Here is a 13793-nt window from a genome sequence, read left to right on the forward strand (position 1 = left end):
CCTGATGCCGGGGATTCCGAGCCGGAGAGTGCATCGAGCTTTGAGCGCGTCGTCTCAAAGGCGAGGAATCGGATGCCGGATTTTGCGGCGTTGGAAGCCGCGAGGGCCTGGACGCCGGAGTAGATCCCCCTCACGCCCGAGGTGCGGACTGTGTCGCGGATGATGGCGAGGGAGCTAGGCGGTAATGGGTTGGCATTTGCGGTTGCTGCGTTGGCGGTAGATTTGAAGTGTAGTTGGCGGCGTGTCTTTACGTATTCGGCTGGGTACTACATTGTGTCGAAGAGACTTAGTGTTAGACTTTCTTCAGTATGGTTGTTCATCCCATGTACGTGTCTCCCAGGCGTGCCCGATATGTTTGGAAGTTGTGTACGAAAGGTGAAAGTGAGTGAGTGTAAGTGAGAGAGTGAGTGAGTGCGTCGACGCAATACACGTGTTCTATGTTTAGTCTTTCCGGGGGACATGGATGATGAGACTTTCCACTCACAGTAACAAGCGTTTCTGAAACCCCCGCAAGACCACCCGCCATGATCTTGGTCAAGACGCCGGATTGCTCCATTGTGTGGGCAATGATCTGATCTGATCTGATTTGGTTCAGTCTGATTCAAAGCTGGATCTTCCCTCAACACCGAGCCGACAAAAAAAACCTCGGTGAATGTCGGCAATCTCGTTCGCGTTTGGCGGTGCCGTATCGTCGTCACTCCATTTCCTTTCTTAGCCCGGGATGCCGTCATGATATAACGAGTAGTGACCACCGAACCGGACCCTCTTTCGCTTCTCCCCCATCGCAATCGGTCCTCATCGGCCCATTTCTTGCGCCTGATACTCCATTCTTTTCCCCGAAGGCCCGGAGAGTGACCGGTTGGAAAAAAGTGGTTGAGGAAGCTGCACGGTCACCCGGGCCCTGGACGATTGGCGATGAGAGGGGGGCTCCACTCGGGCATGTTCCGAGCTAGGTCGGTTTTTGGGTTGGCCGGAGGGAGGGAGAGCGGTTCGCCCTTTTTACGTAGGGGTTTTATCTCGTCTCTCATCTGGTTGTGACGGCGATGCTTTCTTGGAATAGGTGTCTGAGGATCTCGGGCATCGTCCGGGTTGAGCCAAGGTAGATAGTGTAGAGTTGACATCTTGGGAAACCTTGCTTTCTGGGTGGTCTTATTGATGGTGTATGGATAAGCAAGATGGCTAAGAGACTGCATCCGTGTCGACGGGTCACTTTTCCGTGAGCACTTCTTTTTCCCTCTTGAGAAGTTGATTCTTTGGAGCACCTGGCGAACTGGGTTTGGAACTGGAGTCGGGAGGGCTGTGTAAGCTGAACCCGGCTCGGCACGTCCTCCGCCACGTCGACGATGATCACCGGCGTTTGATCATCGGTGCGGTTAGGCTCGGCGGGTTTAGACGGGGGTTCAATTGTCGCGAGGGCGGTGATCTGATGATACGCATACAGATCTGCCCCCCCCCCCGTGTTCTAATAGGACGAAGGGTTCTCAAGGTTCGCAAGTGCTTCTCGGTCAAGTTCCGAGCTGTGTGACGATGGAGGATCGCCTACAGAGGTTTGTATGATGCCAGACTGCAGTTCAGAGTTTCTCGAGGGGTGTGGGAGTACAGAGGAGTGAGTGAGCAAGCGAGCGAGCGGAAGAAGTGGGATGGGGAGGGAAAGGATTATGGATAGGTTCTGGATTTCCGTTCATGGGAAAATCTGGGGGGATTAGCGCGTATATGCAAGATGCGTCCGGAGGTTACATGGGGAGAGCCAGCCAGCTTGCGAACCGAGCAGCCTAGGGACCAAGGGAATAGATTTGACATGTGGCATTTGCGGCATGGCGGTATGGGATGTTGGATTCATTGGGCGAGCGGATGTCGTTCGGGGTATCATCAGAGCCGGAGGGCCGAAGTGCCGGGGCCCCAGACGTAGAGACGGGTGTGGTCTTGTGCGCATGGACCGTTTCTCTCGCAGCGGTATCTCACTCATTCTTTCCACGTACTTGTCCCCAGCTGTAAGTCGGTCTCCGTTTTTAGGAAATACTCTGACGCGTTTGGACTAGGGGAGGCAGAATGAGAAGGGAACCAGTCGTACCGAAACTGTGGTGCGGTGTTCTCTGGATGAATGGATCAGACGGTTCCCATAACCCGTACGATCACACGGCCAGGGTCCGAGGCTGAATAAGTCGGAACGACCTTCCGACGTTGTTTGCGTTTGATACTCCATAGAGAGAGGTGGGTTTTACGGGACGTTTACCGAGGGTGGTGTTTCGGGGTCCCGGCCGGTTTGAACATATGGAAAGCGTGAGTGAGTGAGTTTGCCAAGTTTCGTGGGTTGCGATGACAGGATAAAAATGGAAACGGTCTATTTTCTTTTTTTTTTTTTTTTTTTCTTTTTCCCTTCTCATGCTCAGTTTGGCTAAGATTCGTCCAGGGTTAGTGAGAAACAAGATTTCGCGCACGGGGTCAGGGGGACGACGCTTCACGGGTAGTTCCATGGTAAAGAAGAGAAAAGAGCCCGAAAGGCAGCAGACTTCCAGGAAATGCTCGCTGTTAGTCTCGCTGTAAAGTCCAAAGGCCGAGTGTATCGTAACTTTTGCACGAGGTTGGACGGTGAGTATCCGTAACAAGTCTAGAAAGAGGACCGCAAAAGTGGATACTCTTCTGCGCAACTTCTTTTCTTTCTGGCCGAGGCGCCCGTGGGCGGATGGGATTACGGATATTTGGATGTGCGCGCCATGTGTCGATTTTCAATGGTGCATAGTGGATACCTCCGGTTTACCGGCAACGCCAACGGGGGATGGCCGAGGTTGTTATCGCGGACATGGACCGAGGGACTGAGGGTATTCGTGCGGATAGAAGAGACGGAGGAAAGCTTGTTCACTGGGGAGCTTATGTCGGTGATGGTCCGGCGCCAGGATGGCTGGAAGTTTACCGAGGGGACGGTGAGTCCGGTACTTGATATGGTGATGGTCTGTCTGTCTGTCTGTCTTACCGTTGTAATACGACGTTGAATGACTCTTGAGAGATGGCCTCAATGAAGCACGCGACCAAGAACTCGCTGGCAAGAGCTGCTCTATTCATAGTTGTGTGTTAAGCCCCATGATGTCAGCTTGAACACGCCCCTTTGGCTCAGTGGTAGAGCGTCGCACTCGTACTTCTGCACATCATGCGAAGGTCCACGGTTCAATCCCGTGAGGGGGCATTCCTTTTGCCAATTACGCCCAGGATACATAGAGAAACGGGCAAGCAATAAGAATCTTCAATTTTTGAGTTGTCAACATCATGGCAAGTGGTCTAAGTTAGAGATCAAGTTCCAAGTTGCTTGCGGTTGGTGCCGTCTGTGGGTACAACCCTATCTGAGAATCGCCAATGACAACGATGCAGAGGCACTGACCAAGCATACCGTCTGTTGCCATACTGCCAACAGGTCGACTCTTTCGTTCCTTCACGAAACTAAATGATCTCGATAACTATCAAGAAGGTTTCTAGAGCAGGGACTGATCTATGAATATGGTTCACTACATGTCTCACATAGACCACACACAGGCTGAGACCAACGCCCTCAAACAACAATGATCAAGAGCCCTGCCTGGTGCTATGATGAACAGGCAAAGCAACGCAGTGCCCACGTGCGGTCCCAGCCCGCACTTGCAGATGGTCTCTCGGCGATGGGCGACCGCAAGGCCTGGGGTAAGATGTATCAACGATTCGTTCGTGCCTCGGATGGAGGGGATCTGCACAAGGGTTGTGGGGAGGAGGGGAAACGTCCTATGGGGCCCCTGGTCGAATCATTGTGGGACAAGGGGGAGGAGGGGTATCTGATAATTTGTGAACGAGGTGTAAGATGGGCAGAAGGGTGAAAGTTCAACCGCAGAGGTTGGATATGAGTATCGGACTTTGAATCGAAGAAGACTATTTCTCTCGTGCTATTGTTGCGGCAGCCAGTTGGCAAGACGGATACATGTACTTGATATGAGTCTTTCGTCGCCATCTCCAGGTTCAAGTTTGGAACAATTCCACCTCCGCAAAGCTCATACTTCCCCAGGGATCATGTGGAGGGTCATGAAGACAAACGAGTCAAAACGGCCAAGAACAAGCCTTTTCCCCGTCCCGCGGCTAGGGAACGGTACATTAAGGTAGGGTGTGTTGCGGTTGTATCCAAGAGGCTATGTTCACCAAATCCGACTCCTTTGGAAAATATTCACCATTCCGCCTCTTCCCAAGAATTTCCAAGAGACCGGGGCTCGGAAAATCCTTGTCTTACAACCTGCGGAAGTTGGCCGTTGGTGGCGGGCCAAGTTGGTTGAAAGCTGGGGGACGTTACAGTAGGATTCGTTATACTGAAATCCGTATGCGTACTCCATACATATCCGGCAATTTGACCGGCTACTTGGGAAATCCGGGGTTCTTGTTCTCTTTGAGTCCCCCATGGGCATTGTGTGGGGTTGAAAGAGTGTGATTTTGTTTATCCATAGTTTTCTCTTATTCTCGTACGAAGAATTTCCAATAATGTTTTGAAACGATGATTGCTATGGCGGTCTTGGATATCCAAGAGCACACGAGCAACCTTTTTGCTCAACCGAGTCCGGTTTCGCACTAGGTAAAGAGCCGTCAATGAAGATACAATCAAGCTAACTTATCTCGAATATGACTGATGACATCGTCCCCCATCCTCCATGTCCACTGCGAGCCGTGCTATCCGCAGCTACACGTATTCGGTCTGAATCATCCCGCCTAGATACCGCGGAAACAACTCACGTCGGTCGCCCATCGTGTCAAACCTCTACTCAGTGATGCATATCCGTAATCCTGCTGGCCCATGGCCCATGATAAGACCTTGCCACACGAGAAAAGGCGTGCTTTCAGGAAGGACCACAGGCAAAAGTTCCAACCACCATGCCCTTTCCAACTCTAGTAAGCTCGAGAATCGGACTTGCACCAGAATCGGTCCCACGTCCGCGAGTGGAGCCGCCCCGGGCCCTACCAGTCGTCACCGACCCAGAAGCCCCTCCAAGACGGGCTGCTTCGTTGATCTTGCAGTCCGAGAGATGCGTTCCGCCGAAGTGGCGTTGTTCCTCGCCGGCGGTGACGGCAAGCGGGCGTGCAGTTTCAAACCCCGGTCTTTGGAGGTGGATGCAGAGGCCGCTACTTGCTTCGATGCCATGATTGCGTATCGAAAGTTGACCTGGACACTTTGAAACCAACGTGGGCCGTTACTCTCCCAGTTTTGGCTGCGTTAGGGAACACAAGTTCCTTGAATGGAGATATCACTGGATTACCAACCTCTCATAGACACTGCAGATTCAAAAATCCTTTGGCTCATTGTCTCCCCTTGGTCTCTTCAACGCCGTATTTCAGAATTGGGGATGCGGCCCCACTAGCCCCGCGGCCGAGAGGAGCGGACACAACACCGAACTATCGGGCCGTCTCTTTCCAAATTCAGGGTTTGGAGGTGCTGCCACCTCCCCTCATGTTGTCATGTTGTCTTTAGAAACTGGGGCTGGTGGTGGTTAGAGTCAGCACTCCAACTTGTCTGGGATGGAAGGACAAACAGCACGCCGCCTCGGGAGTAATATGGGCTGAGTTTACTCATACTCTGTGTGTTGTTTTTTTGATAGACTTGCAGGGATAGAGAGAGCTACGGTAGTGTAATACCAAGTCAAGAAAGAAAAACTTACTCTAGAGTTGGGGTAATTTTGCATTAGTTGAGACTACCGTACTCATGCACTTACACGAAAAGTCGGGCTTAAAAGACCACCCCGTTGAACGCTATATCACCAGATTGTGTGAAGGAGCAAAGGGTTGATTTTGGCCAAGGCCATCATTACAAAGTATTCTATTTCTTCATTGTCATAAAATCGTGTCGCGTTGGAACATGAAGCCGACGTAATTGTTGCTCTGCAATGAACCGCTCAGAAAGCCACGCAACTCATGCAACAACGCTATGCTAGTAAAAGAAAATGCAGGCTACTCCAACGTGTAAGCTGAGCAAAAACATATTGCTGATGTGATGCATCAACTACCGTGGCGGGCATTCCATAGATCCTCCGCATTGCCCCTGAACAATCTGTCAACCAAAACATCATCTTTCCCGCACCAGTCGAGCACCGTCTCCATCCAGGGCCGGATGTCCAGCCCCTCGAACCGGGTATGCGGCCAGTCCGTCGCAAAGATGACTCTGTCTTTTCCACATAGATGAAGCACCTCTCGCGCAATCGGCTCCAGATCGCTGCGGTCGGCCTTGGAACTCAGCCGGTACGGCGCCGAAAGCTTGACGTAGGTGTTCCCGGCTCGGAGCAGCTTGGCCAGGGACTTGAAGCCCTTCATGTCGTACGGGTTGTGTGACGGCATATCCTTGATGCTAGGGTGTCCGAGGTGATCGATGCAAACCCTCACGCCGAGCGTCGGGACGATGGGCTCGAGCAGCTCGATCATAGACATGGGCATGTACACCTGTATCACCCAGTCCAGAGGCTTGCAGTCGTGGGCATATCGGCGTAGTAGCGAGTCGAGCTCCATTGCGTTGAGCGATTTGCCCACCGAGGAGAGGTTGATCCGGACGCCTCTTACACCGAGCCTGTGCCACTCTGCCAGGGTGCTCTGAGACAGGCTACCTGGCTCGAAAGCCACTACCGCCCTGCCGCGGCGGGGACCGAGGGCACGAAGGGCGTCGAGGAGGCAGGTGTTGTCGTTGCCGTAGATGGATGGCTGTACGAGGACGATGTTGTCGATGCCGACAGAGGACTCGAAGGCGAGGGCGTGGTCGAGGCGGTGCGTTTTGGGGCAATAGACGGCGTCTTTTGCCAAGGGGTAGGCGGACGGGTCGACGACGTGCATGTGTGAGTCCCACGCTCCGCGGGGGATCCGCTCCGGGAGAGTCAGCCTCCGCCGTGCGGTGGTGGTGCTGGCGGCGACGACTCTGGGTATTAACCTGTCGTCGTTGTGACGTGTAGTGGGTGCCATGATGGGTTGGAGGAGAGCCATGATGGACTTGATGTGATGGAGGAGAGTGGAACGGGCCTGGAGGATGGGCTTGGGTTGTAGCATGGTGAGGGCGACCCTCTGTGTAAGAGATGAGAAGCCCCGGGTAGAGGCGAAGAGGTGAGAGAGGTTGCTGATATTGCGGGCGTTGCTGCTGCTGCTGATGAGGAGTTGATGAGACTCCAGAGGACCAGGGGTGGTTGAGGGCTGAGAATGGTATGGAAGGGATGAATCCTTCTCCTCGCTTGAACAAACTGACGACGGGACCGACGACACGGGGTTTCTGTCATCCGCAACTGTTACCACGATGGGGAGCGGCAACGGCATGGGTGGAGGAGGAGTAGCAGCAGCAGCAGGTGTGCGATGACGGCGGCGGTGCGCCTGCACATATGGACGTCGGCCCATTGCGCTTGGTGAGATTCCGCCGAAGGCCCGGCACGTTGTTGTGTGGATCATTGAGTTGCAGCATCTTCAGGAAGATGGCCGGCCGTATAATAGAAAGAGGAGATGCGGTTCTCCAGTCCGCGCCCGCCTCCGTTCTCCAGCAGGAGGAGCATGCAAGAGGTAGCAAGTAGTAGGAACGATAGTGGAGATTGCTGACCCGTAGATGGAGAGAGTTTGAGGAAGAGGAGACCAGAGGAGTGGGAAAACAAAAAAGAACAAGAAAAGATGGCAGGCCTTTGCTGTGTGGTGTTTTGGTGGTTGAGTTTTTGGTGGTGCGTTGGGCTCGGAGGATGACCGATACCACAAGGTAGCGCAAACGCGGCTTTGCGTGATGTGTGGTGTAGTTGCGGACGGGACGGCGATATGCGCGGTGTCTTTTCCTACTACGGACTTCAGGTAGGTGTCACCGTGTAACTCCAAACTACCTTTACGCATACATTATTTCACCTATTTTCAGCACACACATGCATCCATGGAACCTGACCGACGGGCGGCCATGCAGCGGTGTCAAGTCACAAAGTGGAGGGATGATTGGCCTCCAAGCCCTCGGGTTATTGGACAGCGGCGCCTTAAACTTACCACGAACGTGGAGAGAAAGCCTGCAGAGACTACGGATACTTGCCGTGGCTAGGTGCCCTTGGTCGTATTAAGTGGTGCAGGAGAGAGCAAGCGAGCAAGCAAGCAAGCAGCGTGGTAGCGTCACTTTGCTCGCTGTTCGCCACGAGTCAGGGCGCGGACCACCGACGTACGGCTACGAGGGCCGTCGGAAGTTGACCGAGAGTTGAGAGAGACTCTAAGAGAGCGCCGGTAGCAGAGAGAGATCAGCGGTAGGCTGCTGGCAAGAGAGATGGGATGGACGAGTGGCCTAGAACCCGACCGGAAGCCCCCCGGGAATGTCGTCTTGACGCTAATGTTCAGAGTAGGCTAAGCTATGTAGCTCTACTGCGAACTTGACGTTGGGGGATACATTGGTCCCTTGCCTTAGCCCAAGTCCGGCACTTGTGCGGCGCAGCGGGAGAGAAGAGCTGTGATGGGATTGGACTCGGAGACTCTTGCAGACTCTTGGAGGAGAGTCTAGTAGAGAGTGTGAGAGTCTGGGAACTGGATGAACGCAACTCCCGGCCGATTGTGGAGTGACATTACTAAGATTGTTGCCCCCCTCCATCATCCGTAGTCCCTCCTCCAGGCTCTTCTTTCACCCTTCGTCGGCCTCCCACTGCTGCGACCTTTTCGTTCGGTCAACGTCCGATGTCCTCCTGCGAAGAGGTCTGAAGTTCTACCGCGTACTGATCCCATACCGTTCACCCCCACTCTCTTTGCTGCACGAGATCTCCTCTCGCGTCTCCTCTGCTTGCGCCGCGCGATCGCCCGCCGAACGAAATCGTGGGGTTCGAGACGAGTTGAACCAGGGCAACACACCAGGGGCCCATTCAAAAATCCGGAGAACGTTCAACGGAGAGAGGGTTACCCGTTGGGCCGTTTTCCCATCGAAAGGGAGGCCCAGGCCGCGCAGCCGTCCTTTACCCCGTGGGATAGGATCGATTTCACCCCCTCACCCACACCCCGCGTTTTCTTGTCTTGGAGCAAACGACGACGGTTGCCGTCACGCGGGAACGAGATTCGTGGGCGCAAAGTGTCTACGAAGGAGCGAACCCGAGAAAACACATAAGTGAGGCGAGGGATCGGAGGGGTAGTTGGTGCGAGCTCGTCCCGTCTGAGATTGCGTGTCGGAAAATAGGGGGCAAAAATAACGATTGGAACGAAAGAGACTGAAAATTCTTCTTTTTTGCATTTCAAAACCACTGACACTCCTTTTTTGGTTTGCGCTCGCAACCAACACCTCTCGTCCAAATCCGTCATAACCCCCTTCGATATCGACGCAAAGGAAGGGCGTCGCAGGGGTTTTTAAGATGGTCCAATTCAACACTTACTATCTCCTTACCATCATCGTTATCTCGTGCGGGTCTATTCCCAAGGGTAAGTAGTCAGTTCCCGTTAGATCGTCAACATCCGTCCGACCTTGACAGGCGATCCGTCCCTTTTTTTACTCCACCGTCCACACACACCAAAAAACAACACCAAAACCCACGGTGCGCTGACTAGCTCCCCACGTAGGCTACGATGAAGGCGGATTCAGTGCGTCAACGGGCCTGGCGTCCTTCAAGCAGGATTTCGGTCTCGTTTCGAGCCTCTGGAAGGGCAACGAGTCCGGTCTAGCTGACCGCAAGGCCAACATCTCGTCGTTTGGTGTTCTCGGCGCCGCCTTCGGTTCCATCATTGCGCTCGCCGTAAATGACCGCCTCGGACGATTGAGGGCGTGGCAGCTCTTCATCGCCGTCTGGATGACGGGTTGCTTGATGCAGGTCTTCTCGTCCGGCATCCTGGGGTTGATGCTATTCGCCCGTATATGGGGCGGACTCGGCGCCGGAGGACTTACGGTTGTTGCACCGCTGTACCTCTCCGAGATTGCGCCCGCGAGGTCGCGCGGTATGGTCGTCAGTATATACATGGTTGTGTTACTGTCATTCCTCACCATTGGTAAGGCTACCCCCGGGAAGACATTCTGTGATCCTGTCGATTCGATGTACTGACCTACCGTGGTCAAGGCTTCTTCATCAACTACGCCGCGAACGCGACCCTTGCCGCGACGAGGATGCAGTACCGCCTCGTCATCGCTATCCCCCTCATCCCCGTAGGCATAGCCTTCGTCACCTCCTTCTTCCTAGACGACACCCCGCGCTGGCTCGCCTCCCGAGACCGCGGCGATGAAGCCCTCGCCGTGCTCGCGAAACTCCGGCACGCCGACCCGAGCGACCAGGCCCTCGCCCACGAATACGACGAGATCCACGAACAGATCCACACGCGGCAGCAAATCCTCGCCGACTCGTCCACATGGGCCATCATCAAGGATATCGCTACGATCCCCACCTACCGCACGCGCTTCCTCCTCGGTGCCGTCATGCAGACTGTCGCGCAATGGTCCGGCGGAAACGGCATCACGTACTACATCCCCGAGATCTTCCGGTACGCCGGTGTCGTTGGAGAGAATACGTCCCTCATCACCAGCGGCGCATACGGCGCTGTTAAGCTTGTGTTCACAATGGTCTTCACGTGGGGTCTCGTCGATGTGTTTGGTCGTCGTCGGTGCTTCATTACGGGCTTGTTCCTGCAGTGCATCACGCACGTATACATGGCTATCTACATGGCCATCTGGATCGACGGCACGAACAAACCGGCCTCCGACGCCGCGATCGCCTCTGTCTTTGTTTACGCCGTCGGCTGGTCCATCGGCTTGTGCACGGTACAATACCTATACGGTACAGAAATCTACCCAACCCGCATCCGCAGCGTCTGCTATGCCAGTAACATGGCCCTGCACTGGTTCTTCCAGTTCGCCGTGGTGCGCGTGACGCCTAACATGTTTGTCAGCCTCAACGTATGGGGCGCGTATGTTTTCTGGGCGGTCGTCTGCGGCGTCGGCCTCGTCGTCCTCGGCCTGTGGGCGCCGGAGACGAAGGGCATCCCTATGGAGAGGATGGAAGAGCTGTTCAGCGGCCGGTGGTGGATGGGATGGAGGGCGAGTGTGGATTTGGACTCAAGCGAGACGAAGCCCTTTGGCAGAGGCGACTCATCGGGCAAGGAATCAAAAGCCCCGTTCGCGCATGACCGGAAGACGGATGTCTGAGTTGAAGCCGGGATGTTTTCTTAGTTCATATTTACGAGTCTGTATGTTGTTTTAATGATCACTAGATACCAAATGTATAAATACATCTTCACCGTACGATCTGATTGTCACTTTGTTGAATCCTCCTCGATTGGTGCTGATTCTCTGCTGCCGGGCTTCCCGGCCGGATGTCCGGAGCCGAAATCGGCAAATGTGGGTTCTCTCGGCCGATAGGTAAGCCCGCCAAGACGGGAAGGTGAGAAGACGATTGTCGCCTGAAGGATCGAGACCCCTCACAGGGCAACGTCTTCGCGAACGCGTGCTCTTCGTCATCATTGTCATCAGCAAATTTCGTTTCACACCTTTTTCCCAACTATAAATCACGCAATGCGTCTTCCTGGAGGTGTGTGTGCCTGACTGCGTCCGTCACAACGAAAGCAAATATGGAGAAGAGACAACTCGGACAGACCCAGCCGCGGCCGGCACCCCCGCCCCCATTTCGGAAGCCGGGACTACGTCAACGGCTCATGTTCGCCGGGATTCTCTTAGCTGTCGGTTTGTTTAACATTCACCTCACAAGAAAACACCATCTAGACCAGGACCACGAAGGGGGTCTTGTGCCAAACCCGATCCCAGTACAAGAATCCCCGTTTGGGCGGTTCCCCCTGCCCAAAGATCCTTTCAAGCTCATCCCTTGTACCAATGCTACCGTTCCGCCGACCCTCGATGACGCTCATCCTGAGGACACGTGGGCGAGCACCTTTGACCCAGACCCGTCCAATTGGAGCTGGGGAAACAAGACCGTCTCCGTTGGTGGCCATGATAGCGATCCCTTCTCTGGCCGAGGCATCTATCTCTGCGGATATCTGGAGGTGCCCCTAGATTACACCAACAAGTCAGATGACCGGATCGTCCGACTCGCAATCATCAAATACCAGGTCTCGGGCCTAGCCCGCGTAGGTGAACCCGACAACGGCACCAGAAACCCACCGCCCGGCGGCAGAAGCGAGCGCACCCTCGTCCTCGAACCCGGCGGCCCAGGCGGCAGCGGAACCTCGTACGGCTGGAGAGTCGCGGAGCAGTACACCAAGCGCTTCAGCGACGGGAAATTTGACGTGCTGGCCTGGGACCCGCGAGGCGTCAACATCACCCGCCCCTCCATCTCCTGCTTCCCCTACGACGTCGACAGAGACCGCTGGTCCATTTTGACGGGCCAGTACATCGAGGTCTCTGCCGACCCGAAGCGTCAGCTACAGATCGCCGACGCCATGAACGATGCCACCTTCAAGGCCTGCTGGGAAGTCCACGGCGACCTCGGCCGCTTCATGGGCACATCCATCGTCGCGCGCGACTTGGAGGAGATCCGCAAGGCTCTGGACGAGGAGGAGTTGACGGGATACCTTGTCAGCTACGGCACGGGGATCGGACAGACGTACGCCAACATGTTCCCGGATAGTGTCGGCCGGGTGATCCTCGACGGGACGGAATACGTCCGTGACCACCGCGAACTGGGCGGCTTCGGGTGGACTGCGCTCGACAACGGCACCCACGCCTGGTACGACGGGTTCCTCGGCGAATGCATCAGCGCCGGACCGGATCACTGCGCGCTAGCAAAGCTCAAGAGCAGCAGTGGCGAGCCCCTCGTGCTGAAGGATCTGGACAAGCGCATGATGTCTCTCCTCACATCCCTCATCGACCGCCCTGCCATCGGGTACACCGAAGAAAGCGGCCCGTCTCTCGTCACGTACTCGGTCCTCGTCGCCGCAATCTACACGGCCCTCTACAACGCCCAGAGCTGGCCGGCCCTCGCGCAGATGCTCTACGAGCTCGATCAGGGCAACTCGACCCTCGCTGCAGCGTACCTAGAAGAGCGGGCCTGGCAGTACGACCCGACGCTCCCCGCGACGCCCAACAAGCGGCCTGCCTCGGATGAACTCGCCTTCATCGTCATCTGTGCAGACGCTTACGACGCGCCGCTCCCGCCTGACGGTCTCGTCTGGTGGGAATCCCTCTGGGCCAACATGTCATCCCAGTCCTGGGTCGCGGGCAACTCGCGCTTCTTCGACGTCTTTCCCTGCCAGCAGGTCCACAAGTACTGGCCTGAGCCAGTGGACGTGTACCGCGGGGACCTGAATCACACGCTCAAGAACCCGATCCTGTTGATTGCGGAGACGTACGACCCAGCTACGCCGCTGCGTAACGGGCGTAGATTGCTGAACGAGATGGGGCGGAATGCGAGGTTGATTGCGCACCATGGGTATGGGCACTCGTCGAGGGATACGTCGGATTGTACGGATAATATCGCGAAGCGGTATATTCTCGAGGGGACGTTGCCGGATGAAGCGGAGACGACGTGCTATGCCAACGAGAAGCCGTATCTGTATGGTGTCAAGGATAAGAGTGTGAAGACTGCGGCTGATGAGGGCTGGGACCCTGTCGCTGCATGGCGTGAGCATCAGCGGGAGGTAGTTGTTGTTGTTGTTGTTGTATTTAACGCCGTGGCGGCCGGGCTAGAGCCCTTACCGCAGACCTCCCGAAGGGTATATGGCGTGGAGGGCCGTGAGCCAAGGCTACCTACTCTACAGTACGTCGTCTCTTTACATCGTCCTCCAAATCATGCCTTGTGGCCACTACGCGTTCTGTCTGTCCCCGGTTCCCGCTGGTGCCCCAGTTTCATTCTTTCCCAAATCGTCCCTTGGAATCGGGAGGTTCTTTGTAGTCCGCA

General features: G+C 55.3%; 3 protein-coding genes and 1 non-coding gene across 4 annotated transcripts; 3 read left to right on the forward strand and 1 right to left on the reverse strand.

Annotated features, from left to right (window-relative positions):
- The first annotated feature begins 3097 nt into the window (after positions 1 to 3097).
- BDZ83DRAFT_t313 lies at positions 3098 to 3181 on the forward strand. The gene has a single exon. It is a non-coding gene; the product is annotated as a tRNA-Thr (tRNA).
- A 2813-nt stretch (positions 3182 to 5994) lies between these two features.
- On the reverse strand, positions 5995 to 6963 carry BDZ83DRAFT_593521 (amidohydrolase; the record flags this gene model as incomplete). Its single annotated transcript, XM_060506633.1, has 1 exon — positions 5995 to 6963. The coding sequence occupies one exon, from the start codon at positions 6961 to 6963 to the stop codon at positions 5995 to 5997; it is 969 nt and encodes a 322-aa protein (XP_060357946.1).
- A 2351-nt stretch (positions 6964 to 9314) lies between these two features.
- Positions 9315 to 11089, forward strand: BDZ83DRAFT_758322 (general substrate transporter; the record flags this gene model as incomplete). Its single annotated transcript, XM_060515018.1, has 3 exons — positions 9315 to 9381; positions 9520 to 9942; positions 10011 to 11089. The coding sequence occupies 3 exons, from the start codon at positions 9315 to 9317 to the stop codon at positions 11087 to 11089; spliced, it is 1569 nt and encodes a 522-aa protein (XP_060357947.1).
- A 121-nt stretch (positions 11090 to 11210) lies between these two features.
- BDZ83DRAFT_745590 (Alpha/Beta hydrolase protein) lies at positions 11211 to 13787 on the forward strand (the record flags this gene model as incomplete). Its single annotated transcript, XM_060513191.1, has 3 exons — positions 11211 to 11471; positions 11711 to 13470; positions 13740 to 13787. The coding sequence occupies exons 1-3, from the start codon at positions 11456 to 11458 to the stop codon at positions 13785 to 13787; spliced, it is 1824 nt and encodes a 607-aa protein (XP_060357948.1). The 5' UTR covers positions 11211 to 11455.
- Between the last annotated feature and the right edge of the window lie 6 nt (positions 13788 to 13793).

Source organism: Colletotrichum acutatum, assembly GCF_030867785.1.
Source record: "Colletotrichum acutatum strain CBS 112980 chromosome Unknown BDZ83scaffold_219, whole genome shotgun sequence".
In the NCBI taxonomy this organism is placed as follows: Eukaryota; Fungi; Ascomycota; class Sordariomycetes; order Glomerellales; family Glomerellaceae; genus Colletotrichum; species Colletotrichum acutatum.